We start from the raw sequence: 26246 nt of genomic DNA on the forward strand, positions 1-26246 counted from the left end.
TGACATGGCCACCCTACCTCTCTTAATTATTTCATCAACATGACTCCTTAGGCTTCCATTTTCCGATAAGATAAAGCCTAAATATTTTATTCTTTTACTTATAAATAGTTCCTTATTATTAAATTTAAATGTATATTTTTCATCGTCCCCAACCTTCCTTTTTTTAAAAAAAACAACTTCGCTCTTTTCAGTATTCAGCCTTAACTTTTTTATATGCAAATATTCTTCTATGAGATTCAAAAGAGTCTGTAGATCTTGCGGTTTATTAGCCACCAAAGCGATATCATCTGCAAATAATAAGAGAGATAGTTTTTGAGCCCCTAGGCTAACTTTCGGAGTCCATCTATTCTCTAGAAAATTAACAACATCATTAATAAAAATATTAAACAACTTAGGTGAAAGGGTGCTGCACTGTTTTACTCCCCGCTTAATATCAAAAAGCTTCGAAAACCTATTACCAACTTGAATGATTCCACTCACACAAGTATACATGCTCACTATCAATCTAACAAATGAATGGGGAAGGCCAATATTTAGCATGGCATCCTTCAATAACTCTCTGTCGACACTATCAAAAGCCTTATGGAGATCCAGAAATCCCACATAAAGACAAGTTTTACCCTTTCCATATTTATCTATTAATGCCTTTAAAATAAACACAGTATCTATCGTCCCATACCCTGTCCTGAAACCTCCTTGTTCCTCATGTATTAAATTATTTTTATTTAACCAATTGGAAAGCCTGGTATCTAATATTTTCTCCAAAACCTTACTAAAAGCAGGGACAAGTGCTATTAAACGATAATTTTCATGAGCCTTCGGGTTTCCTCTCTTAAAAAGTGGTATAAACAATGATGTCTTCCAAGCGCTTGGCCATTCCGCTGACCTTAACACCTTATTACAAAGAAGAACAATTATCGGCATCAAAATGGAAAGAAAATTCTTAAATAACAATATCGGTATACCATCAACACCCGCAGCAGTACCACCTTTTAAATTCTTAAATATTGACTTAATCTCTTGGCCATTTACATCACCCACTAAATCGTAATCATGTTCTCTCATGGGATAAATAACCATCTCTGGGGTATACGCTACCTCCTGAAGATCTGCACAAACACCTTCTAAATTATTTAGGTAATCAGGCCATGAATCAGCTTCCGGAACAGCCTGGGTATTAACATTTCTCCTTCCACTATCATTCCTTATATAGCCCCAAAACTTTTTAAAATCTTTATTTCTAAAATCATCAGCTATATCCAGTTTCTTCTTATTCTCGTACTCTTTTTTTTTCTTTTTATTAAACTTTTATATTCTCTTCTTTTATCTTTATATTTAGCCAATTTTAGACTTTGATCTTCCGCGCTATCAAATTCATTCAAACGATTTAATAAATATTTTGCTTTTTCTTTCATTAACTTGCAATCCAAGTCAAAATATCCCTCATTCTTTTTTAATTTTTTAGTCAGGCCACATGATTCTGCACAACTGCCCATTATTTCATTTAACAGCATAATTGCACTATGTGCATCTTTTTCATTGTCTTCTAACGCTTTCAACTTATTTTTTACATGCGAGTCCAAGAGCTCCCTTCTAAATGCCTCAATAACTTTATCTGTTAAATCATTTCTAATTCGTTTTTCTAAACCTATTTTTCTATAATCCGCATTATAGAAATTTCTTACTCGTGAACCGTGGTTCACAAACTGCCCAATCTTCACCTCAAGCATAATAGCTCTATGATCAGATCCAACTAAATCTAATACTCCCATATTTATTGATTCAGGTACAAATTGCGCATTAATTAGCACATAATCTACAACACTTGGAGTTGGACCCGAAAGGCAAGTGAACTCTCCCCTACCCTTATCATTCCCAAACCTACCATTCGCAATCATGAGACCATGTTCCCCACAAAACGCCAGGAGCTTTCTTCCCCATACATTTATTTTTCTTTTTTCATCCTCGTTGCTTCGTGGTATTCTACAACAAATTGGGACAAAATCACCTAAATCTGGGATCAACACATCTGGGATCTCAGCCTCCAGGCCGGTATAAGCATTGAAATATCCCATTAACACACAATCCAGATCTTTATAACTTTCTTGTATTAACGAAAATTCTTCTCCTAAAATTTCCCAAGTATTTTCTCGATTGTACGAACTATTCTGTGGAGGTATATACACTACACCCAAAATTAATTGCTTCCCACATTTCAAATAAATAGACAGCCAAAGCAAGTTTTCAGATCTACTACTAATTCTCTCATAGCCGTCAATAGCATATGCTTTAACCAAAACCAAAATGCCTCCATAATGTCTATTATTTCTTGCTACATTACGCACGGTCTGTTCAACGAAATACCCGGGGAGAGATGATATAGGAGAACAATCGTTCCATGTTTCAATAAGCGAAATCACATCAAACGAAAATAAATCGTCATATAAATAGGTCAACTTATCACGTAATCCTTGTATGTTCCATGACACTAGACTCAGTATATGGCCCTCTATATCCTATGTTTCTACGCCTTCTGTTAGCACGTTAACATCACTAGCCTTTGGTTGAGATTGCTCGTTACTAGTCTTAGTCGGGGGAAAGGCAACATGATAATACTCACGAGTGCGGTTATTTATATCCGCTAACTCACTTCGGTGTTTATTGTCATAAAAATCACGATAAAAACCACCACGATGTCTTTCATTAAACTTCTTTCTTGGCGAATGGCTTCCTTTGGGTGCTACATTACGAGTACCTGGTCGAAACAAGTCATTTGGGCTGACAATAGCACTAGCAGGTCTTTTAGCTGTCGAAACTGCCTGAGGAGTGCTGGTCGATGGTACTAATGTCTGAGTATCACTATCACTGGCATCAATAACTAGCCTCATCGGAATATTATTGGGATCATTTGGGAGCCTAGCACTAAAGGGTGGACCAGAATTTTGTACTGGCTTCAAATTATGCTTAATCTCGACTATTGAATTTCCATCATACCTGAATATTCGGCCTTCGATGAATAGTTTGTCAGCTCGTAATTTTGCATCACGGCCATCATTTTGCGCAGTAGTCAACATTTCCTTTAAATGTTTACGGGCCTCCCTTTGTATAGCTGTGAAATTCGGGGCCACCGATAAGCCAAACCTTCTTAATACGGAGCTGTTTCTTAAAATATAGTCTCTGATTTCAACCGAGTTTAGCTTTACTACTATCGGCCCTGATTTCAATCTATAAATGTCACGTATATCACTTCGATTTATTCCGGGAGACGGCATGGTACGATTGAATAGCCCCGTTATTTCTTGCTTCAGAGTATAATCGCCGAGTTGTTGAGGGGTGTAATTATAGAAGATTAAATTCGTTCTTTTCTGCTCTGCTTCGAGCTTGTTGGCTCGTTCATAAGAGACTGCTAGGTTAGATTTCACATATTCCAGCTCTTTTTCAATTTCATCATTTGTCTTAGCATTGTTAGATAACTGCGTAATAATGTTACTTAACTGTACTTGTATGGCATCAATGCTATCCGAAAGTTCAGGAATCGTATTAACTTTCTGCGAAAGCACCGGTAATAAATCCAGTTTAAAATTAATTTCTTGCAAGAACTGGGCACTTTGCATTTTCTCGGCCTCTCGTGCTTGGACTGCCATTTACACCCTTATAAACTTATCAAAGTGCAGAATGTAAAACCTTTATTACTCCTTGATTTGATCCAGTAGCGTTGGTTAGCAATAAGACTTTTTTTCACCATTCGAAAAAAATCACAATATTGGCTCAAAGCCACGCGGGAGAGAAACGTTATTTCAATCTTGGTTTAAACTAGTTAGTTACACAATTTGTCTAAATGTAAGCATGGATGTTATCCGAAAGAAATGAACTCTGGTTTTGTTGTTAACTCCTTGAACTCTGAATGAAAACTGAAAATCCTGCGCCCCCTCCATCGAAAGTCTCTTTCCCAATAAAATATTCCTCCATTGAAAGACCCTCCCACGTAACCCCCCTTCAACTCTCCCCCAAACCAAAAAATCCCCCTGAAAACGTCTGTACACTTTCCAGTAACCATTACTATGTGTAAACACAGGTAAAAATTTGTATCTTGCGGCCCCTCCCACGGCGACTGCGGGGGAGTAAGTCGTCCCCAAAGACATAGTTATTAGGTTATTCGACTATGGTGAATTAAATGGCTATCTCAGAATTTTGATCCGGTGACTTTGGGGAAAAAATGAGCGTGGAGGGGGCCTAGGTGCCCTCCAATTTTTTTGGTTACTTAAAAAGGGCACTAGAACTTTTAATTTCCGTTAGAATGAGCCCTTTTGTGACATTCTAGGACCACTCAGTCGATACAATCACCCCTGGAAAAAAAAATAAATAAATAAACACGCATCCATGATTTGTCTTCTGGCAAAAAGCGCTAAATTCCACGTTTTTGTAGATATTTGATGGTGTGATTTTTGTTAAGATCGTATGACTTTTAGGGGGGTATTTCCCCCTATTTTTTAAAGTGAGGCAAATCTTCTCAGGCTCGTAACTTTTGACGGGTAAGACTAATCTTGATGAAACTTATATATTTAAAATCAGCATTAAAATGCGATTCTTTTCATGTAACTATTGGCATAAAAACTCCTTTTTTTAGAGCTTTAGTTACTATTGCGCCGGGTCGCTCCTTACTACAGTTCGTTACCACGAACTGTTTGATTACCACGAACTGTTTGATTGAAACCTGTTAGTAGGTTTACTATAGGCTTATTAGTAGGCGTATTATTAAAAACTTATTATAGACTATATAGTAGGTTTGTTATGTACTACTATATTTTTTTCTTTTATTACCTCTCGCGTTCTGTTTTTGTGGGCTTAACATTTATTTTTGTCTTCATCTTTTTTTTGCATTTTTTATTGACCGACTGACATTTTAATTTATTTGTATTATCAGGACAGATCCAAATTCTATATAAATTTCTCATTTTTTTGGAATTGCTTATAATTCTTCCCCTTGTTGTCCAAGTTTGGAAGTATTTCCTTGTGAGGGTTATTTTAGAAAAATAATCGTATCTGATCTTACTCGAAATATTGCACAAATATAAGATTTTACTACTGAAGATTAGCTTTCAGGTTACCCTACCTCCTATTATTTAGCAGTGCCACTTTGAAATATTGCTCAGTTCCAGGCAGTGCTAAGATTGTATTGATGAAAGAATGAAAAGGGTAAAATTCTTTGTTGATGTTGTGCCTCTACTTCTTTCCCCCAAAAGCTGAAAACCTAACGTCAGAAAATTTAAAACTTTTGCTATATGGTTGTTTTAAACGAGGAAAATAGCAAGATAAAATTTGACAGAGGCCCCAATACTTGGAACTCGCCCCAGCTCTTGTTCTTTAGCAAGCCACTGTTCCTTCTTTGGATGCCTTTCCCTACTGAAATTAGCAAACTGCCACCGGATTTTTAATTGCTAAGGCCACTGGAGACCCAATATAAGAGAGAATCCTCTTCAATAAGTGTTTACCGACTGCGCAGTCACCGACTGCGACTAATTTAAAATTTTGTTTATATCTTGCCATGGAGATTTGAGCTTCATTTATGAGATTAAGATGAGTTCGTTGTCCCAGTAGAATCAAATGAGTGTATAATACGTTTCTGCAAGGAAGCTGATTCCATGACAACCTTATCCATACGCTAGTCTGAAGGCTAAGAGTCTCCAACAGTAAATCTCAGGGATTTATCCTGATAAATACTGTATCCCTAATTATAACAATGAGAGACAGATGCAAGGGGATCTTTACCGACGATATGGATGCGCTGTTTGCATTAGATGAGAAAAGATAGAAGGGAAAAAGTATCGATTGTTTGTGATCCTAGTGGGATATTAATTTAGCTAATATTGATGCTGAAGCTATTTCCTTCTCTAAATCTCTGAGTGTAAATCCTCAGAAACTCTACAGAAGCAGCATTATACAGGACGATGACCACAAGAAAGATGTAGCACTGCGCAGAAGGGTGGCACAGAAACAGTCTGTAGTACTAAAGAGAAGCGAGAAAAAGCTGCCTGCCACAGGACAAATCTGCCTAAGGCAAAACTATGAAGGCTCCTCCTGTTCTTAGCATCACTCTATGCTCCCTCTCATAAACACCCCAGTTTCTTTTTAAGTACTAAGGGCAAAGAAAAAAGAAGTATCTTCCCCCAATCCCATTGATCCACATTTGGTCTATTTATTTCTAAACATTTCAATTTACAATGGCTTTCTTTCAGCTACTATGTAATTATAAAGTTTTTACGGAAGCACTACATTTTTGTCAGTGTTGTCATGATGAACCATGAAGGTAAATAAGCAAAAATGTTAGCCTAAATCTGATAAAGTTTTCATTCGTAAATGTTCGTGCATTAACAATCTTTCGAGTCCCTAAGACAAATTCACCTTCAAAGGAAAGCTATAGTTTCTTAAGCTGTTTGGTTTTAGCTTATTTTTATAAAATTTTCCCCGCGTTTATTATTTTTTAGCTTTTCGCCCACTGGTAATCAAAACTGCATACATCTCGTCGTCTAAGTTTCTAAATAACCGATTCAAACAATCCGATTTCGTTGTAACTGTCTTATGGCCCCTGCTCTCCCCAGTTGAAGGTGTTATGATTTATTTTAGGATTTAATAGATGAAAGTATGAGCAAATTGAACGAATTTTTAGAGGTTTTGCGAATTCATGGTGCTAGAATAGGCTTGAAAATTAATGTTAAAAAGACTAAGTCACTAAGGCTAGGAATAAGTGAAGATGAAAAGGTTACATTGGGTAACGAAAAGATTGATCAGGTTGGAAGCTTCACTTACCTTGGTAGTATTATTAGTAATGACGGTGGGAGCAATGAAGATGTTAAAAGTAGAATAGCTAAGGCTCAGGGTGTCTTTTCGCAGTTAAGAAAAGTTTGAAAGAATAGAAAGATAAGTCTGCAAACCAAGATTAGAATATTGGAATCTACAGTGATGACAGTGGTCAAATATGGCTCTGAAGCATGGGCGCTCCGAAAAGCAGATGACAATTTACTGGATATTTTCCAGAGAAATTGCCTACGGATTGTTCTGGGTTCCCGGCTGACTGACAGTATTTCAAACAGTAGTTTGTACGAAAAATGTGGTTCAATCCCGCTTTTTAGGGCTATAATGAAAGAAAGGTTGAGATGACTAGGCACGTTCTGCGGATGAAGGATGACAGATTTTCAAAGATTGTCTTTTTTGGCCAACCGTGTGGGACTACAGGGAAAGCAGGTCGTCCTCGTCTGGGTTGGGAGGATGTTATAAATAAAGACTTAAAGGAAGTGGGAACTTCCTGGGAGGGTGAAAAGACGGAGGGCTTCAATAGATTAGGTTGGAGGAGGAGCTTTTGTAGCTATTTTGGCCTCAGGCGGTTTGGTGCTGCAGAGAGTTATTAGGAGTAGTAGAAGTTAATCCTAGGCAGCGCAGCAGCACTTCCTAAGTAAAGAGCGACATGGGCACAATATATATTTTCTTTTAGACCAGTGCACTTCAGAGGGGTAGTTGTAGAAAGTTCGAAAGGGCCTCAATCGATTGGAAATTGAAAGTTTTAGCGTTCTTTTTAATAGTCAAAACTGATTGGAGTACCAGCCCATGCCCATCCTTTCCCCAAACATATCCAACAAAATTTTGAGAAAGCTATTTGTTCAGTGTAGTTAAAAGGTCCAGAAAATTTGTCATTGAAGATGATACCCCCCCCCCAGACCATCAGGGCAAGGGTCGCTAGTTTTGCCCTGGGGGATTCCAAGGTTCTTGTGGAAAAGGAGGTCATACAAACTTCGAAGGGGGCTCTTTGGATTGAAAATCAGAAGTTCTAGTTCGCTTTTTAAGAGATCGAATTCGCTTTTTTCAAAGTGATCGAAGGGTGTATAAGGTTTTATTAAAGAGGTGGTTGTGTGAACTTTAAAGAGATTCATTCTATTGGAAATGTAATGTTCTAGTTCCCTTTTAAGAGTCAACTTTGTAAGAGGTGGTTGTGTGAACTTTAAAGAGATTCATTCTATTGGAAATGTAATGTTCTAGTTCCCTTTTAAGAGTCAACACAACCACCCAAAGCTCAAGGAAAAGGACTTTAAGCTATGCTCCAGGGCATAACCTTTCTATGGAACGAGTGGTTATTTAAACTTCGGATCAGACGGGGCGAATTTGATTGAAAGTTGCAAGTCCTAGTGTCTTTTTTAAGAATCAAAAGTAAATAGATGGCAACCATACGCCCCCCCCCTCACAAGCCTATCATTCCCCAAAACAAGAGAGCTGTTTTTCAGCTTTGTTGAAAGGTCCAGTAATTATTTCTATGAGTATGTCAACCTCTCCTAATATCCTCAGGACAAAGTTTGTACGTTAGGCAATTTTTTAATCGTTTAGATAAAGTATGGTATATGTTGTTGACGAATATAAGCATGTTTAAACTTTAATTTCCAAGACGTGGAAGGGCATTCAGGAGACTCTTTCGGAGAATACTGAGGAGAGCTCCTGAAATAACTCGAAATACGTTATGTCTATACTGATAGCCAAAAGGGTGTAACTCAGGAGTGACTGGGTATACTAATTTGAAAGTTTCTGGAAATGATAAGGATATGATCAAAAAGGTAATATTTGCATGCATCCGCTACTACTACAACTACCACCGTTGCTACAGCTACCACTATTATTGTTACTACTACTATGACACTACTCCTTTCAATATATTGAGGGGAAATTTGATCTAAATCAGAAGACCAGAGGCGAACTGGGAGAAAAATATAAGGGGGCATTTGGGTTATGCGGCCCTAGCTATGACCCTCCTTATAGAAAGAATTTGTATTGTTGTTTTGTGTTTAATCAGAAAAAGCCTTGAAGAAGGAGTAGAAATTGCACTCCGCGTCATTGGCGCCAAAATTTACCCCCCAAGGCAAATCGGTACTACCCGGTAAGCGAAGAAGTAAGCCTACAGTAGGAAGAAGACAGATACCTCTAATTTTATTGGCCAGATCTCCCTGATATTCGGTAGTGCTCGGTATTGTTCCGGTTTCCACATAAAGGGAGAGCGGTATTGTATTTTCAGCTGTATAATATTTTCAACTTTTGTCCTGCATCATGGAAATCTGGGCCGAAGAACATTTGCGGTATTTTTCGTCTTTAGAAGGATGTTTAATGCCGCTCAGAGCTTTTTGACTTTCCATCAGAACACAAAATGTCTACTTTGATCAAATGCAAAACAAAATAACTGGACTAAAAAAGGCAAAAAATACTGCACTGAAAAAAATGATTATTAAGTTTTCGAATCTCTTTTCACGTCTTCAAAAACATCTTCAGACTTCACTGAATCAAGCAGCTCCCACTCAAATGACATCAACTGAATGTTTCCAGGATATCATCTGATATTGTAGTTATAATTCTTGTCTTAATCAGCTTCAGTTTGTTGAAGGATCTTTCACAACTGACTTAGCACACATTTTGCCTTAATAGCAGCCGATACGCGCGAATTATATAGTTGTTGCATGAACTTCTGGAAGTTGTGTCTGGCAAATTAGCCCCTCCACATTCAGCTCCAAGTTTAAGTTCATCGTCATACTCAGCACCAGGTCTATCCCGGCTATTTTTACGACCCACGCTAATTATTTTGTCGTAAACTGAGGTAAAGCTTTTCAGTTTTGACCTCAGATCGTCGTGAGAAACCTCTGCCATCTCTGCAACGTTTTGAAGGAAAGACTATGGAATTCTACCTCGACGCACAAGGCTGAACTTAGTGGGTTGCACGAAATATACGTCGAAAATAAGCTATTTGTCCTCTGAAGATCTTTTTTTTTGGCTGGTTCTTATTTGGTCAAAAACTAACTTGAACGCATTGAATCGATATCGAGGTTTAGAATCTTCAGGTCGAGGAACTTATGCCGTTTCTGCTGGTATGCACTTTTTCTTGGCATTGTGACAAGCTGGTAGCTCTGAGCTGCCATCGTCATGAAAAAGCTTAGCCATCTCTGCAACCGTTTTGAAGGGCTGCCAATGGAATTTCACCTCGATGCACAAGGCTTAACTTGCTGGACTGTAAGAAATATACTTCGAAAATGAGCTATTTGTTCTCTGAAGATCTTTTTTGGGCTGGTTCTTATTTGGTCAAATGCTAAACTGAACAGATTGACTCGATATCGAGTTTTCGAATCTTCGGGTCAAGGAGCTTATGCCGGTTCTCCTGGTATGAAATTTTTTTTGGCAACGCAACAAGCTGGTAGCTCTGAGTTAATTTCAAGGTTCAATGAAGTGGTCTCTAGAAGACCCTGGATTTTTGACACGAACTTAGAGGTGTTTTCTTTAAGTAAATGCTGTCTAGATCCCTTCTTGCCCTATCAACCATTTTCCAGGGCATCAAAAAGTCTAGTCCTTTTGTCTGGAGATAAACTGAAATAGGACCAATAACTCCAAATAAAGCAAGAAACAACTGAGTGGTTAGGATTGCTTGTACCCTGTAGGATAACTCAGCACTGAGTCTGCTTCACATGAAATTTCTGAGTCGAAAGAACTGCTGTTTTCAACAAAGGACAAAACGGGCACTGCATCTAAGCAATGGCATTCGTCGCCAGAAAGCCTCCAAATAGGCGACATTTTTTGCTCTCTAACGAGTTTCCCTGATTTTCTGTCAACTTTTCAACTTTGACTGTCCTTCTTTTGTGTTCTCTACTTGTTGTAGTCTCAGGCCCATTCGTTTGCGGAACTCAGCAAAGAAATATGAAATTCTGTTCATTGTGCCGAAGATATTCCTCGCTTCTGTTGTAATGAAGCAATTAACAATGTAAAGGTTTACAACGCGACTGTAGCACCAGATGCAAACCAAATCTGGAATATGGTTTTTAATATGAGAATGAAGTTCGTTAAATTCGCCCCTCACCCTTGCCATTAGGATCTTGGACAGGTATGACAGCAAATATCGGTTCTTGAATTTCTTAATCTTTCACATATCTTAACACAATAGAAGCCTTATCCACAACCCCGTCGTCCTGAGCCGTGTCAATTTGGATGATGTACCTTTTTTCACCGATTTTGATCACTATAGCTCTCCGCATGTGTTTCTAATGCTCCTTATCCCTTTCTGGACCATCGTCTCAGAAAAAAAGCTATACATGCGTCTCTTAATTTTTCGCTCACATCCATGTTCGATTTCCTTTTTCTGTTATTCTCTATTGCTTTTTCCTGATGTTCCTTAAGTGGGACGTCATATTTCAAAAGCAAAAAGTATGACCTCAAAGAGGTTTCCTTTGTTTATTCTCGGCTTTGTTTGAAGCTCAAGTCTCTCCTGGCTGCCGTATGCTTTGAAAGGTAATCCGTGTTTCCCCAACATTTTCAAGACCTTGGAAACGCCGTTCCGTATATGAATGTTTTGCAACATCTCTTATTTTTGTTTTCTGGGCAAAGCGCTTTTAATGAGGCATCTAAAGTCTCGGCAGTCTTCAGCTTGAGTGTATGCTCGAGCCTCAGCGATAAAAATTTTCGACTTTTCATGTGCCTGGACTTTCTCCTGGGTATTCCTGAAGTTAATGAACCCAGAAGCGAACTGCGACTTTCTGTCGGAAACCCAATGTATATGCTGAAAAATTATTTTACTGCCATTTTTCTAGTTTCAAGAGTAACCCAAAATCGTTAAACGGAACCAGTCGTAAGATCCCGGTAGTAAATCGAAGCCAAGTCAAAGCTAGGCTTTTCTATTTGAGGTGGTCCCGGCAGAACAGATGTAACTTCACGAAATTTAATTTCTGAGCATGAGTCGTATTCCGCGATAAAGAGTAGGAAATAGACACACTTACTGGGAAAGGTGGCTCACCAAAACCTTACTTTGCGTCTGAGTTAGCACTTCCAGTTTGGTTCCGATATGGTGTGGATTCCTTCGCTACTGGTTTTACTGGTCTGGAAGGCGTCACACTATTTGACGATGTTGGCTTACCCTATGTTGAACCTGAGTCAATGTCGTGCGGTTTTGGAAAATTATTCTTCAAAATAGAATGCTTGTATAAGCATAGTATCACACCAGGTGCACAAGCAGCCGAAGTAGGTTGGAATTCTCAGGACTTCTGTAAAATGTCACAGAAATTGCTGCCATGAAGCTAAACCTTTATTTGAACTCACTTTTATACCATGAGCAAACAAAATTTATGTTTTATCAATATTCAATGATTTGATAGGATTTGTCCACAACCCAAGGATTGTGAAAAAATCGCAATCCGGTCATTGACTTATGGCTTTATGAAAGCGAAACGTGAAAAATGACAGACGAAAAAAAGCTTCCTTTTTAGGTGTCGTATGTTCAGGCCTCATCTCCCGAGACTGAAAAAAAAAAAAAAAACGCCATAAGAAAAGTTAAACCGATGCAACAGTAACTCACAGGGTCGACTCGACAGACCTCAAATGAGTGGGGCTCTGTTCGAGCTAAGGTTACCGAAGCCCCTAGTTTGACCTTGAATCTTGAATCTTGCCAATAGAAATGGTATAATGGACGCAGCCTCAATAGACTGACAAGCTTTTTGATCCAAGATCCAAAAACTTTTAATCCTGACCCACTAGTTGAAAAAAAGTGGCAAAAAGTTTTACTGACCTTAGCTCTCCGTATAAATGAGTGCTTTCTCTGTTCTAGGTCTTTTCCAGCCTTGCAAAGTTCTTTTCTTTGCTTCATTATAAGTTTTTTCACTCATTCCTTAACTTTTCCATTAGTTTCCTCGTCAATCTTCTCAAAAGTAAAAAAAAATGTGATGAACGCGATAGCCGAAATGTTATACTTTTTCTAAGCTGAAATCCTTTTACATAGGAAAACAAGGCAAAATTATCATTTAACGATTTCCAAAAGAACACCTTGACGCTCCATTATGTACTGAGTACTGACTCTCCTACTAGCTTGTAGAGAAATCGGATACAAAATGACACACAAAAATACAACCCCTGAGTCAAGTGACAACCTTCGGGTTATGTGTGTCAAATTTCAGCCCATGAATGAACCTGTTTGACAGCGGTATTCGTCTCTTCCTAGGGCAGGATGCTGGTATCTACGCTAAATCTGTACGTAGGCCTATAATAAGACAGTTAAAAAATTGTCAAGCAGAATCTTTTGTTGAAAATTATGTCAAGTGCACTCTTGTACGTAGAAAAATAAATGACTGGCCCAAAAATGGCCCGGCTCAGGGGGTGATTGCCCACTTGCCCCCCCCCCTCGGACAAGTCTGCCTCTGCAAAAGGAGCTATATGCATGTAAATTGTCAAAAGGACATATCTCAAGAATTGATCTGGGTATTAAGTAGGAACTTTTAGAGAATGCTAGAAGGGAAAGATTATCTGACCAAAATCCAATATGTTCACTCAACTACTAATAGGCTACTTCTATCACTCATACATTTACTACCACTACTGCAACTACTTCAACTACTACTTCTGTTGCAACTACTCGTAAAAGTAATACATTAATACTACTGCTGCTACTAGTATTGTCGCTATTAATATTAATACTACTGATATTAATACCAATACTACTACTGTAACTATTATTCTAACTATACCTAAAGATATGAAGGTGAAATTTTCAAGAATTTTTTTTTTTTTTTGGTGAACTCACTCACAACAAACCGTCTGTGTACAGGTTGTCAAAAAAGTGCAACAGCAGCGTCTTAGGAATAGTTTGATGCTTGAAGTTGAAACTAACAGGAATTGTTGGGGGGGGGTGCATTGCAATAACCAAAAGGAAATATCTCAATCCTAATACTACTGCTTCTGCTCATACTGCTACAACTGCTGCTATTATTACTACTTCTACTCTTACTGCTGCCACTAAAGCTAAGGCTACTAATATTAAGTCTACTGGTACCGCTACTACTCCTGCTACCAAAACTGAGTGTTTTAAGGTGAAAATTTGGGAAACTGCACGGAACTAAACCGAAACAATTATACCCACACAGGTTGTCAAAAAGGCATATCAGAAGTGCTTCAGGAGCAGTTGGTTGCATTAAGTTTAAATTTTCAGCGTGTGCTGAAGGGGATTTTGAAGAAAACAATGGTGATGCGTGGATACAGCTACTAAGCTGTATCCAGGGATACAGCACTCTAGTAGAGTACAATAGGGATACTGTACTCTAGGGATGATAGGCATGTCAACTCCCCAGAATTATTTATTTGGTCCATTACGCTTTAAAACTTAATCAAAAGACACTATGTGTATAGTTGCCAATAAGACACCTCAGCAATATATCAAGAATTATGGGGGTATTAAGTTGAAACTTTTGGGGCTACTGCTTTTCCTACTTCTGCTCTTACAATTAAATTAATTCAAAAGAGTGTAAATGTATCCAGGTTGTCAAAGAGCATAGATAGAATCTTTTGGGAATTATATTAAGTTTCATTTTTCAGGTCAACTTCAGTAGGTATAAAATCGAACTAAACAATACTATTTGTGTCAGGATTAAACATCTGTGAAAAAGAATCTCAGACATACAAATAGCAAACCAAACTAGCGGATTCTTATAGAAAAAACAAACGATATAATATGTTACTTTTTTTTCACAAAAAAGACATGTCAATAACAAATATAAAAGAAATAATTTAAAAAAATTATTAGACATTGATTAGAAATTACTAGAAATTCGAAATAATCTAAAAAAATTTTCAGCAAAACAAATTTTTCAAAGAAAAGTTAAAGCTTGATTAACCCAAAAATGAGCAGAAATAAAGTAAAAAATTCTTCAAAGCATAAAATTGCAGCAAATATCTATCAACAAATACACGAAACCCTAAACCAATGCAAGTTACAATAAATTGAGTCAAACTCAAAACAAGCAAACATTATCATGAGTAGAGCTGACAAACCCCATGCCTTCTAAAGACTAGAACATAATTTGCACTTTTCTGAAAACAAACTATATTTTATGTGTTTTTACTTTTTTGATTTTAACAAATAAAAAATTATTACAACTTCAAGGAATGAATATCAGTATATGTATATCAAACTGACCATCCACGATCATTAATTTTCCTGTTTTCTTTTTGTTTGTTTTTTTCTTTTGTTTTTTAGTAAACTGGAAAGTGCAAGTTTAAATTCATTGCTCCTTAAAGTGAGTTATTAATTTTCAATTATTCAGCCCTTAACTAAATCGGCTGAACAAAACTTTTGGTCATTTTATATATTTCAGTAAATCTTTAGTAAAGAGCAAGCGACATTTTAGCCTTTAATAGAGTTTAGGGGGCAGCACCAACCCTATTTATGGTAATTTCTAAAAGTCAATGTCATTTAAAGCTGGAGCTCATTGTTCATTGTAATTGTTTTTTATTTCAGGTTCTGTTTTTTCATAGATTATCTTTTTTGCTCTCTTATGTTCGGTATCTTTCAATAACTAATTTCCTTTCGTTTTAAGATTTAAATTAACTTCTACAAAACAAACTGAGATATTTGAGCTCTGTTATTCAGGTTAGGATTTACTAATAGGCCCACAAGTACCAGATTTAGAGGCGCACAATTCCAGGGGGATGCAATAAATTATCACTCAGTGATTTTCTTATTACCCAAAACTGGAATGATGTGACTTACCGTCAAAGTGCCATGTGTACTCAGCCGCCGCGCTACCTATTCACATAAAAGTGATTAAAAAAAAAGGAATTCCGTTGTCACTTATAAACTGTCAGATGTCTCCCTAAAATGGTAGCAGAGAGTTCGGTATCGCTACTCTCTTTCATTACTTTTGGCTGATCAGTTGTGTTCTGTTCATTGCTTCCGTTATCCCCAAAAATCTTCCGAAAATGGAGCATCAAAACGCTTGGGCGTAGAGGCGTCAAAGCTTCAAATCCGACCTTGCTGGTATTACAATTTATTTGAAATGATTCAAAAAAAATATTTTTAGTGCTATTGACATGCCAATTACTGTCGCGGGTAGTGATGATAGAAATGAAAATAGGTTAAATAAGGCTTAAACAATCGCCTGAGGTATTTTGGGTTTTTATTATAATAAGTTGCAATTTGATGCTAAATTTACATATTTCTATTAAACTTTTGATAAAGAAAAATAACTACAAGGATTTTGGGTAAAAATTCTCTTTACATGAGCAGTGCCATCTCAAATTTGACGGCAATTGTCAAAATGAATTTTGTTTGAATTGGGTTTTTTTGGTTATTACATTCATTAAAACCGAAACAAAATTTTGTACTAAACTGTCAAGTGTGTGCATGATATTAAAAGTTTTGGGTGACAAAACCGGAAAAAATATAAGTTATAATTCAAATTATTCTGAATATAATTTACACCCCTTCCCCACCCAAATGATTCGCTCCAATAATTTTAGTCTGTGTAAATTCATAAATATTTATGGTACATGCTGATAAGGCACTAGTGATCCCAAAGAAAATTTTCTAGTTGTAAAGTTTTAAGAAACAATTGAGCTATAATTTTCCACTACATGCACACCAGAAATGCATTGAGTGAGTTTTTAATGCATAAATTTGCCCTTATTGAATACCTGTTCAATCCAATTCTCAAAACGATAGCCCCTTTAAGAAGGGTGACACTTATGCCGCGTTACCGAGGTTTTACTTTGAAACCTATAAATTAAAAACTTCAATTATCCCATGTTGCTTTAAAGCTCTTGACAAGACTTGTGCGTGGTGACAAGACTTTTGCCCAAGACAAGACACGCCTTGGAAATCCTTGTGCCGCGTTATTAAAGTCTTACTTTGAAACCTACAAATTAAAAGCTATTCAATTATCCCATGTCTCTTTGAAGTTTTTGATAAATTATATCAAGCAGAAAAGTTTCTTAATTTATCTCATTTCCCTGCACAAACTTTTAAGTTTTAATTTATGTCCTACTTTGAGACCCAATTATTTATTTTTAGTAACTTCAGACGCAGTTCAATTTCAAGATCGTGGAGTGCTCTACAAATTTACCCAAGATTCGTACTTGGATGATTTTTCTGATGAAGTTCCCTTGCCGTCCAGAGAAGAAATACGTGAGGCTGAAACACGGAAAGACGATGCTATTTCGATACTCTTGAAAAAGGCCCCTGATGCAGTTCTCCGAGCCATCTTGCGGAAACAGTAAGCTCCTGAGTTTAAACCCTAGAATAAGGTCGAAGATTAAAATAAATATTGCTGTCTTATTTATCTTTGTTGAAAAATTATATTTCATTTGCTAAAAATTCCATTACGTTGGTCTATTTTTGTCACGGATTTTTATTCGTCACCGACCTGAACATAGAAACAGTTCTCCTGTTTTTTATCCTTTGAAACGAGTTAAAAAAGTCCTTATCAACACTACTAAGGTTTTAAAAAATCTCCCCTCTTAACTCCCTCCTCTTTAGAAAAGTTCACAGGTGTTGACACTTGGTCCCTGTCCATCCCAACTTAGAAAAAAAAAATCACATATCAAAAGATTTTGTTAAATAAAGCTTCACTCTTCGTGAAATTTTTAAAAGCGATTACTGTCTCGTGTCAAGGTACGAAAAATGTTGCACTATGTGCACAATCCTCTTGGTTTTTTACAAGATCCTGGTTGTCTGCACTGTACGGCATTTTTAAGTTGCAGAATTTCTGAAGCAGCAGTGCTGCTCTCCCTTGGGGTGGAGGGATTCTTCTTTTCTAAGGAAATGATTCTTGGTTTTACCTGGGGTTTCTTCCTTGTTATTATCTTGACCGCGTGGTTCTGAGCTTTCAGGATTCAGTAACACTTAAGCGACTGTCGATGAACTGTTTCATATCGCCAGAAACTTCTGGGCCATAATCCTTTGTTCGTGGAATGCTTTGGTAGTGCTGCATCCGCAAAATATTGAATAGATGCACAGTTCATTTTTTGTACGATGAACAAGTCAAGCAAGACAAACAAGTCAAGAAAGATGAACAAGTTAAAAGCAAAGAGAACGTACGCAATGATCAGTGATGATGATTATAGTGAAAAATGGTGAAGTTAGAACTATCTGCTTAATTATTATGCTTATTTGTATCAGTTTTGTATATGGCTTTACCAGCTTTGATATGCACATATACATAAACATAAGCAAAGCAATATACAATTTACTTATCCTCGCAGGAGCTAGTATATGAAGTTCATGGTAATAATACCTTACTGATGCTCTCGGGCTAATATCAGTCAACGCTCTTTTAACCATATTATGGATAATCCCCAGAGGAGCAATGTCTCTTAAAAAAATTTCCAAAATTTGCAGTAAGTTAAAAATAATAACGTATGACTGCAGAAAAATAACATATTAAAGTTGCACAGGGAGTATAAGCCTTAAAGAACCAAGGGCATTAAAATGAAAATTTTTGCCCCTGGATTCATCTCCTGGTTCCATTGTTAATACTTGAAAACCTGGGTTTTCTACCATTTTCATTTTACCTGTTATACAGCTGTCAAGATTTATCATTGCGTTAATTTCTGTTGTTGCCACACTATGTTATAAAAGTGACATTGTCTGAATCAGAAAAATATAAGGACACTAGTAATATGTTGATAGGTATATAAAAGGACACAATAATGTGCCCTTTTATGTACACATACAACTCACTAGAATAGCCTAATTGTTCTTTTTACAAAGATACTTTTTTAGGTAAGTCATATAGCTAACAATTTGGAGTGTTTAAATTTTGAGTAATTTTGATAACATTCATATTAATGCATAGCTTAGATTTATAGCAGTGTTTGTTTTATGGCAGTATCAAGAAATTTACGATGTCCAGGTGTGATTATATATATATTTTTGCTCATTTTTTGCTGATTTTTGAGACATTTCCCTTATTTTCAAAATGGCGCCCGCTAAATTTAAATAGCAGCGTAAATGATAAATAAGTAAATGTGATTTTTTTTATCTTAAAAAAAATTTGAATTCCTGGGTTTTACTAATTTGTTAGGGCGTATATGGTTGTTTAAGTTTCCACTGAACGAATTTAAAAAAAAACAGGTTTTTATTTTTTCGTGTCCTTGGTACTTTCAAACACAGAATGAAGTTTAAAATGTAAGGAGAGGTAACGACTTTCCTATGCTATCATGATGAAAGCACAAGCCAGTCAGATAATCCCAAAGTCTTATTTCTAAAAGGGAAGCCAAATAGCCTAGGCTTTTGATGCCCGTGCATTAAAAACTAATTCTAAATGACAAATCTTAACTGTGACATTTAATATGTGACAATTTCTGGAGAGATAAATAATTCTGCCTTTTACAAACCTGATTGATTCTTGCGTGAGTAAGCGAGTAAGAAGACATTTTTTGGGATGCAGTATTTTAAAATTGTTATTTAATTTCCTAATTATTATGTTTTCCATGCCTGAGAATCGTGTTTGAACAGATATCCACGCTTAGGTAGTATAGTTAGAGAGTCATTTTTTTTTAACCTTAAATACTAACAAGGTTTTTTATTGTATTAAAAAGTAGAACTGTGACAGAGTCAAGCTTTAGCGTAAAGAGTGAGGTGTTGAGGAAGGGACAACTCCTTTCACATACGGAATAATTTCTGCCCGTTCTAAGTTTTGATGTCGCTCCTTACTTACAGTTAAAAAACTGGTTTTTTTAATTTAATTTCTGAATGTTTTTGAATTAATGCATGTTTTTACTTTGGCTCACCGCACATGAATAACTAAAACGAAATTTGTATATCAATTTTTTGGGGGCTTAATGGCTTACTCATAGTTATGATAGGACATTTTTGAAAAAAAGAGGCGGGGGAGGAGGCCTAGTTGGCCTTCCATTTTTGGTTACTTAGAAATGCAACTAGAACTTTTTTGATGAACGTTTTCATTAGTGATAAATATACGTAACTTACGAATTAAATTACGTAGCGAACTTCTATATTTGTACATTTTTATTACGTATAATATGAAGGGGTTCTCCCCCTGTTCAATACCTCGCTCTTTACACTAAAGCTTGAATTTTGTCCCAATTCTTGAAGAATAACCCCTGAATCACAAAGGCTGTAGAATTAATAGTTGAAATTATCAAAAATATTTTAGCGTAAAGAGCAAATTATTGTGGACGATACGAACCCCCTTATATATGTAATATTTTCTGTTCGTTTTAAGTTTTAATGCTGCTTCCAGCTTCCAGTTGAAAAACTTTTTTATTTATTTTCGCATTGTTTTTTTTTTAAATAATGCTAGGAAATTCTGCGCCCCTTCATGGAAATTCTCTTCCCTCATGATAAATTCCTCCATGGAAATATCCTTCCATGTAACCACTCCCTCCGACCCACCCCAACGCAAAAGAGTCCCCCTGAAAACGTCTATAGATTTCCTAATAACCATTACTAAGTGTAAACAATGGTCAAAGTTTGTAACTTGCAGCCCCTCCCCAGGGGACTGCGGGGTATTAAGTCGTCCCCAAGGACATAATTATTAGGGTTTTCGACTATGTTGTACAACATGGCTATCTCAAAATTTTTATCTGGTGACTTCGGGAAAAAAGTGAGCGTCGGATGGGGCCTGTGTGCTCTCCAATTTTTTGGTCACTTAAAATGGCACTAGAACTTTTATTTCCGTTAGAATGAGCCCTCTCACCACATTCTAGGACCACTGGGTCAATACGATTGACCCCTGGGGAAAAAACAACAACAAAACATATAAACACGCATCCGTGATCTGTCAAAATTAAAATACAAAATAAAAAATTCAACATTTTTGTAGATAGGAGCTTGAAACTTCTACAGTAGGGTTCTCTTCTGTGACTCTTATGGGATGTGTCCCCCTATTTGTTAAGATAAGGCAAATTTTACAGGCTCATAACTTTTGATGGGTAAGACCAAACTTGAGGAAACTTAAATATTTAAAATCAGAATTAAAATGTAATTCTTTTGATGTAACTGCTGGTATCAAAATTCCGTTTTTTAGAGTTCTGGTTACTATTGAACCCACACCTTACTACACTTTGTTACCACGAACTATGTGAAAATTAATATATGGTCAATATGTCTTTGTTAAAGACACATTGGTGTCAAGGGATATTGCTTCTATTCAGCCAGGTTTATTCTTAGATCCCTCGATACTCCTTACTTCTGATATGATTCTGGAGACGGAGCTAATAAAGATAATGTGTATATATTCTTCTCTCACAAGATAGATCATCAGTACATCCATCACAATAGGAATTAGGAGTGAAAGCGATTTCTTGATTCAAAGCTGTGTTGTTCTTAGAAGGATGGAACTAGTTTTGCCATATTGGGCACCACGGTGCTTTTTCAGATGATATCACCCTGAATTCTTCAAATCAGCACAGTTTCAAAGCAATTCTTTTTAAGTTAACCCTTCGGCGTATTCTTTATCAGAACATGATATCTAAGCATTCATGATCGCACTTTCTAATGCCTGAAATCTAGTAAAACTGGGTGAAACTGGCTCATCAGTACTGATCTTAAACTGGACGTTAATTGGCATCAAGTTCTACAGTCAAGGGATCTTTGTGCAAAATTGCAAATTTAACCAATCAGGCGGCTTTGTCAATGTCCCCTCGTTGTGTGCCTCACACTTCCTAGTGGTATGGCTTAATAAATGCACAAAGCTTTTAGATAGTCAAAGGGACATGTTTCAGTTTTATGTGGTAAGGAAAATATTTCAGCACTTTAGTAGTTAATGACATTGAAATCAGAGTATAAGATTCAAACCTTCCGAGTAAAACACAAGCTTCTACACCGCAAAAATGAGCCACAAATACTGCGAAAAAATGTCACATAACACGCTTTTAATAAATACAGCCGATGTGTATGTCAACGCTACTTTAGCAGTAACACGGTCATCTAATATGGCGACAATATATTATGCAACTCTGCGTCGATAATAATAACACTTTATACAGTTTCAGTAATAAGGCCCCCAAAGTAGTAGAAATTGACAATTCTGGAATAAATAGGTTTCTTAAAGTCTTCATTTAAAAGACGAAGATGAAGATTGTTGACATAGTTTCATAATTGACTTGTATTTTACAAAACAGACTTTCCTTACTTATTTTTGGGAATGTACCATCCCTTTTGCATCGAGTCTTAATAGCTTGGCCTAAGCTCCAATGCTCCAAAGGAAGCAGACGGAAACATCATGCCTCAACAAACTCTTAAGCTTCCAGATGCAGTGGAATGCTAGAATAATTTTGTTTCTGATGAGTTTTATTTTAAAGATGAAGACGAAGATAATATATATATTCTCATTAATGAACTATATTTTAATTAATAGATCTTCCTCACTTCTTCTTAATAATGCATTACCTTCATTATATCTATTCTAACTGCCGTAGAATAGATGTTTCACAGTTCGTTAAGAAAATGGTCAGTTTTCTCCACGGGGAAAGATTCACTGATAGAAACAATCTCTTTTCGACGTCGCTGTCAGGGGAACAATGTAGTGTCAAATGAAAATCTTCATGTTTCATTGCGTTTATAAGGAAATTTCTCCATTTTTTTTTTCGTTTTTTTTTGTTTGTTTTTTGAAACGTCAATCTATGTGAGTGGGAAGGGGTCTACTGTAATTTACTTTGTGATCTAAGGATAAAAAGGACAAAATAAAAAAACCATTTTTTCTCTAAATAAAAGGAATTGGAATTACCGGTGTAAAAGTATATTCGCCCCGGGAGCGCAACTGAAACATAATTTTGGAGAAGATATAAACAACATTTAAAAAGGGAGATAATTTAAAACGGGGAGGTTTAACATCTCAGGGTCAATAATAATATTTTCATAAAAGTTTTGCATGCTTATTATACAAATTGTTGTAATGAATAATTTTCAAGATTGCGATTCCTTTTAGTAGCAGAGGGTCCAGAGCCCTAAAGAACATTTCTATAATACATGATTAAATCACTGTTCAGGCATGATAATTATTTTTGAATATAAAACGAAAATTTGACTTTACACATCTTGACTTTACAATAAAGCCTTATGACTGTATTGCTATATTTTTTGCCCACCGTCTCCTGATTTTATACCCTATTTGATTTTTATACCCTATTTGATAATGTTGCAGTGCTATTATTCCTTTCTAATTAGATACACACACACAAACACACACACACACACACACACACACACACACACACACACACACACACACACACACACACACACACACACACACACACACACACACACACACACACACACACACACACACACACACACACACACACACACACACACACACACACACACACACACACACACACACACACACACACACACACACACACACACACACACACACACTTAAAAAGTTAACACACTTAAATCGGTTACTTAAAAAGGCAACTAGATCTTTTATTTTTAACGAACGTTTTTATTAGTAAAAAAAATACGTAACTTAAGAATTAACTTACGTAACAAACTTTTATATTCTCATATTTTTGATTATATATATGAGGGGGTTGGTCCCCTCGTTAATACCTCGCTCTTCACACTAAATCTTGTTTTATCCCAATTCTTTAAGAATGACCCTTGAATCAGAAAGGCCGTAGAATAAATAGTTGAAATTATTAAAAAAAAATTTAGCATAAAGAGCGAAGTATTTATCTCCTCCTAAATACCTCGCTCTTTATGGTAGAGTATTTTTAGAACCCCTCATATGCGTAATAATCTCTGTTCGTTTTAAGTTTTAATGCTTCTCCTTACTTTCAATTGAAAAAACTTTTTCATGTTTACATTTTCATTGTTTTTTTTGTAGTAATGCTAGAAAGTCCTGCGCCCTTTTCATGGAATTTCTCTTCCCCCATGAAATATTCCTCCAAGGAAAGATCCTCCCATATAGCCCCCTCCCCTGAACCCCACACCCAAATCACAAAAATCCCCCTGATAACGTCGGTACACTTCCCAGTAACCATTACTGTATGTAAACATTGGTCAAAGTTTGTAACTTGCAGCCCCTCCCCCAGGGACTGTGGGGGGTAAGTCATCCCCAAAGACATAGTTATTATGGTTTTTGACTATGCGGAACAATATGGCTATCTCAAAATTTTGATCCGTTGACTTTGGGGAAAAAATGAGCGTGGGAGGGGGCCTAGGTGCCCTCCAATTTTTTGGTCACTTAAAAAGGGCACTAGAACTTTTCATTTCCGTTAGAATGAGCCCTTTTGCAACACTCTAGGACCACTTGGTCGATGCGATGACCCCTGGGAAAAAAAAAACAAAAAACAAATAAACACGCACCCGTGATTTGTCTTCTGGCAAAAAATACGAAATTCCACATTTCTGTAGATTGGACCTTGAAATTTTTTCTATAGAGTTCTCTGATACGCTGAATGCGATGGTGTAATTTTCATTAAGATCCTATGACTTTTAGGGGGTGTTACCCCCTATTTTCCAAAATAAGGCAAATTTTCTCAGGCTCTTAACTTTTGATGACAAAGACTAAATTTGATGAAACTTATATATTTAAAATCAGCATAAAAATCCAATTCTTTTGATATATCTTTTAGCATCGAAATTCCGTTTTTTAGAGTTTCGTTTACTATTGAGCCGGGTTGCTCCTTACTACAGTTCGTTACCACGAACTGTTTGATTAGTTTTTAGCCTTATTTTTTTTCTTATGCTCTGTGTTTATTTTTTAGTCCTGAAGAGCGTACTGAAGAAGATGTAGAAGCAATTTACGAAGAGCTAGTACATATCAGTTCATTATCTCACCTGTCTACTTCTATTAAACGGGAATTGGCTTCAGTGATTGCTTTTGAATCTCACCCTAAGCCAGGAACTATTTGTAAGCTTTCTCGTTTTATATTGCCACAAATAGTAAACTTTTCTTTGGGGAGAAATGAAAGGATAAAACAGCAGTGTTTGCGTGGGATAGGTTTAAGAGAGTCAATTCCCCAAGCATCTAGCTACTTATAAAGGTCAAACAACATAAATCAAAGTATCAACTTATGGAAATTAGATCTAGGACAAAAACAAGAGGAACCAAAACGAAAGGTGATTTGAATTTCCATTTTACATGAAAAAAGACCGAAAACAAAGGTGCTTTCACACTATGTCGTAGAACTTCTCACACTAGGATAAGAAAGACTTTACGTTACGTTATGTAATTATCAGAAGCAAGTTTTTTCAGTAAAGTTGACAGTTCGGATTAGGCTCGATCCTTGCATAAAACTTAACGTTGGGAAGTTTTTGCTACGTTATGGAAAGCTCAAAATTGTAGAAGCAAAATAAATTTCATAATGAGCAATTATTAAATTCTGAAAATAAGAAAAACTCTTCTTAAAAAGCCTTTCGTACTTGATCAGAGCCGGAATCTTCATGCTCCTTTTTTAATCTTAAAATAGTTTTTTCTATGACAACTAATGATGATTCTAGGCGTTGTTTTGTGGATTTTATGTTGCCAAGTATGAAAAAATCTTGTGAAAAAAAAAAAATGTGAAAGAATAAGCTTGTCATAACTTAAACCTAGAAAATTAAGGTTAAAAGTTAAAATTAGCGTAGAAAATCACATAAGTTTCCGCTTAAATTTGGTAATTATTCAATAAACTTAGTTTTCATTTGACTTATATATTTTCGTTTTAACTTTCTTTTATTAAGCTATTTATTTTAAATCTCTACAAGAAAGCTATTTATTTCAAATTTCCACCAAAGACGCAATATTTCTTTTTGGGGAAAACAGAAAATAAAAGGTTTGTCTAAGGGGGGGGGGGTTCAGTGCTGCATCTCCGAAATAGACAAAAAAGTTAAACAGATGTCACTATAAGCATGATCATAGAGTAAGGGGGTTCAGGAGGCCAAAATATCTTCCGAGAAAATCTTGAAAGGTACTTGGATCAGCCCTTCTCAAGAAATTACAACTCAGGGCTATACAAAGAATTGTTTTCGAACACAATTTTCTGGCACATAAGGCTGGCCTCTACCCCCTTCTTTACTGGACCTAAAATTTTATTCCTATCGCCTTAAGAACCAAATTATGAAGCTTAAAATGAAAGTAAATGTTTCTTACTTTTTGAAAGTAAAAGCTTAAAATGAAAGTAAAATGAAAGTAAATGAAAGTAAATGAAAGTAAATGAAAGTAAAAGTAAAATGGTTCAAAATAAAATAATGGTGTCTCTTTTATTTTGGTATTTATATTTCATTTTCACTGTTGACTTGTTTTCTTCTATTCTGTGTAAATATGCTGGATATTTTCCTCCCCCCCCCCCTTCGCAACGCAATTCCTGCCTGAAAAGCCATGAAGTACGCACCGTCGGTTTTAACGTTAAAGCTTGGTGCGGTATCCTCTGTGATTTGAAATCGCCATGAAAATAATAAATAATCAAAAATAAAATTGAGTAATTTGCCAGTTGGGAACCTCGTAAGGTAAAATCAT

General features: G+C 36.3%; 1 protein-coding gene across 3 annotated transcripts in view; it reads left to right on the forward strand.

The window, feature by feature from the left end:
* Positions 1-26246, forward strand: part of LOC136026532 (rap guanine nucleotide exchange factor 4-like) — a 788659-nt gene that overhangs the window by 150709 nt on the left and 611704 nt on the right. For all 3 annotated transcript variants that reach the window (XM_065703199.1, XM_065703201.1, XM_065703204.1), the window contains 2 exons: positions 16841-17042; positions 24514-24659. In XM_065703199.1, coding sequence (XP_065559271.1) covers positions 16841-17042; positions 24514-24659 — 348 coding nt within the window. The remainder of the gene's footprint in view (positions 1-16840; positions 17043-24513; positions 24660-26246) is intronic.

The sequence above is a fragment of the Artemia franciscana genome, chromosome 4 (assembly GCF_032884065.1).
Source record: "Artemia franciscana chromosome 4, ASM3288406v1, whole genome shotgun sequence".
Classification (NCBI taxonomy): domain Eukaryota; kingdom Metazoa; phylum Arthropoda; class Branchiopoda; order Anostraca; family Artemiidae; genus Artemia; species Artemia franciscana.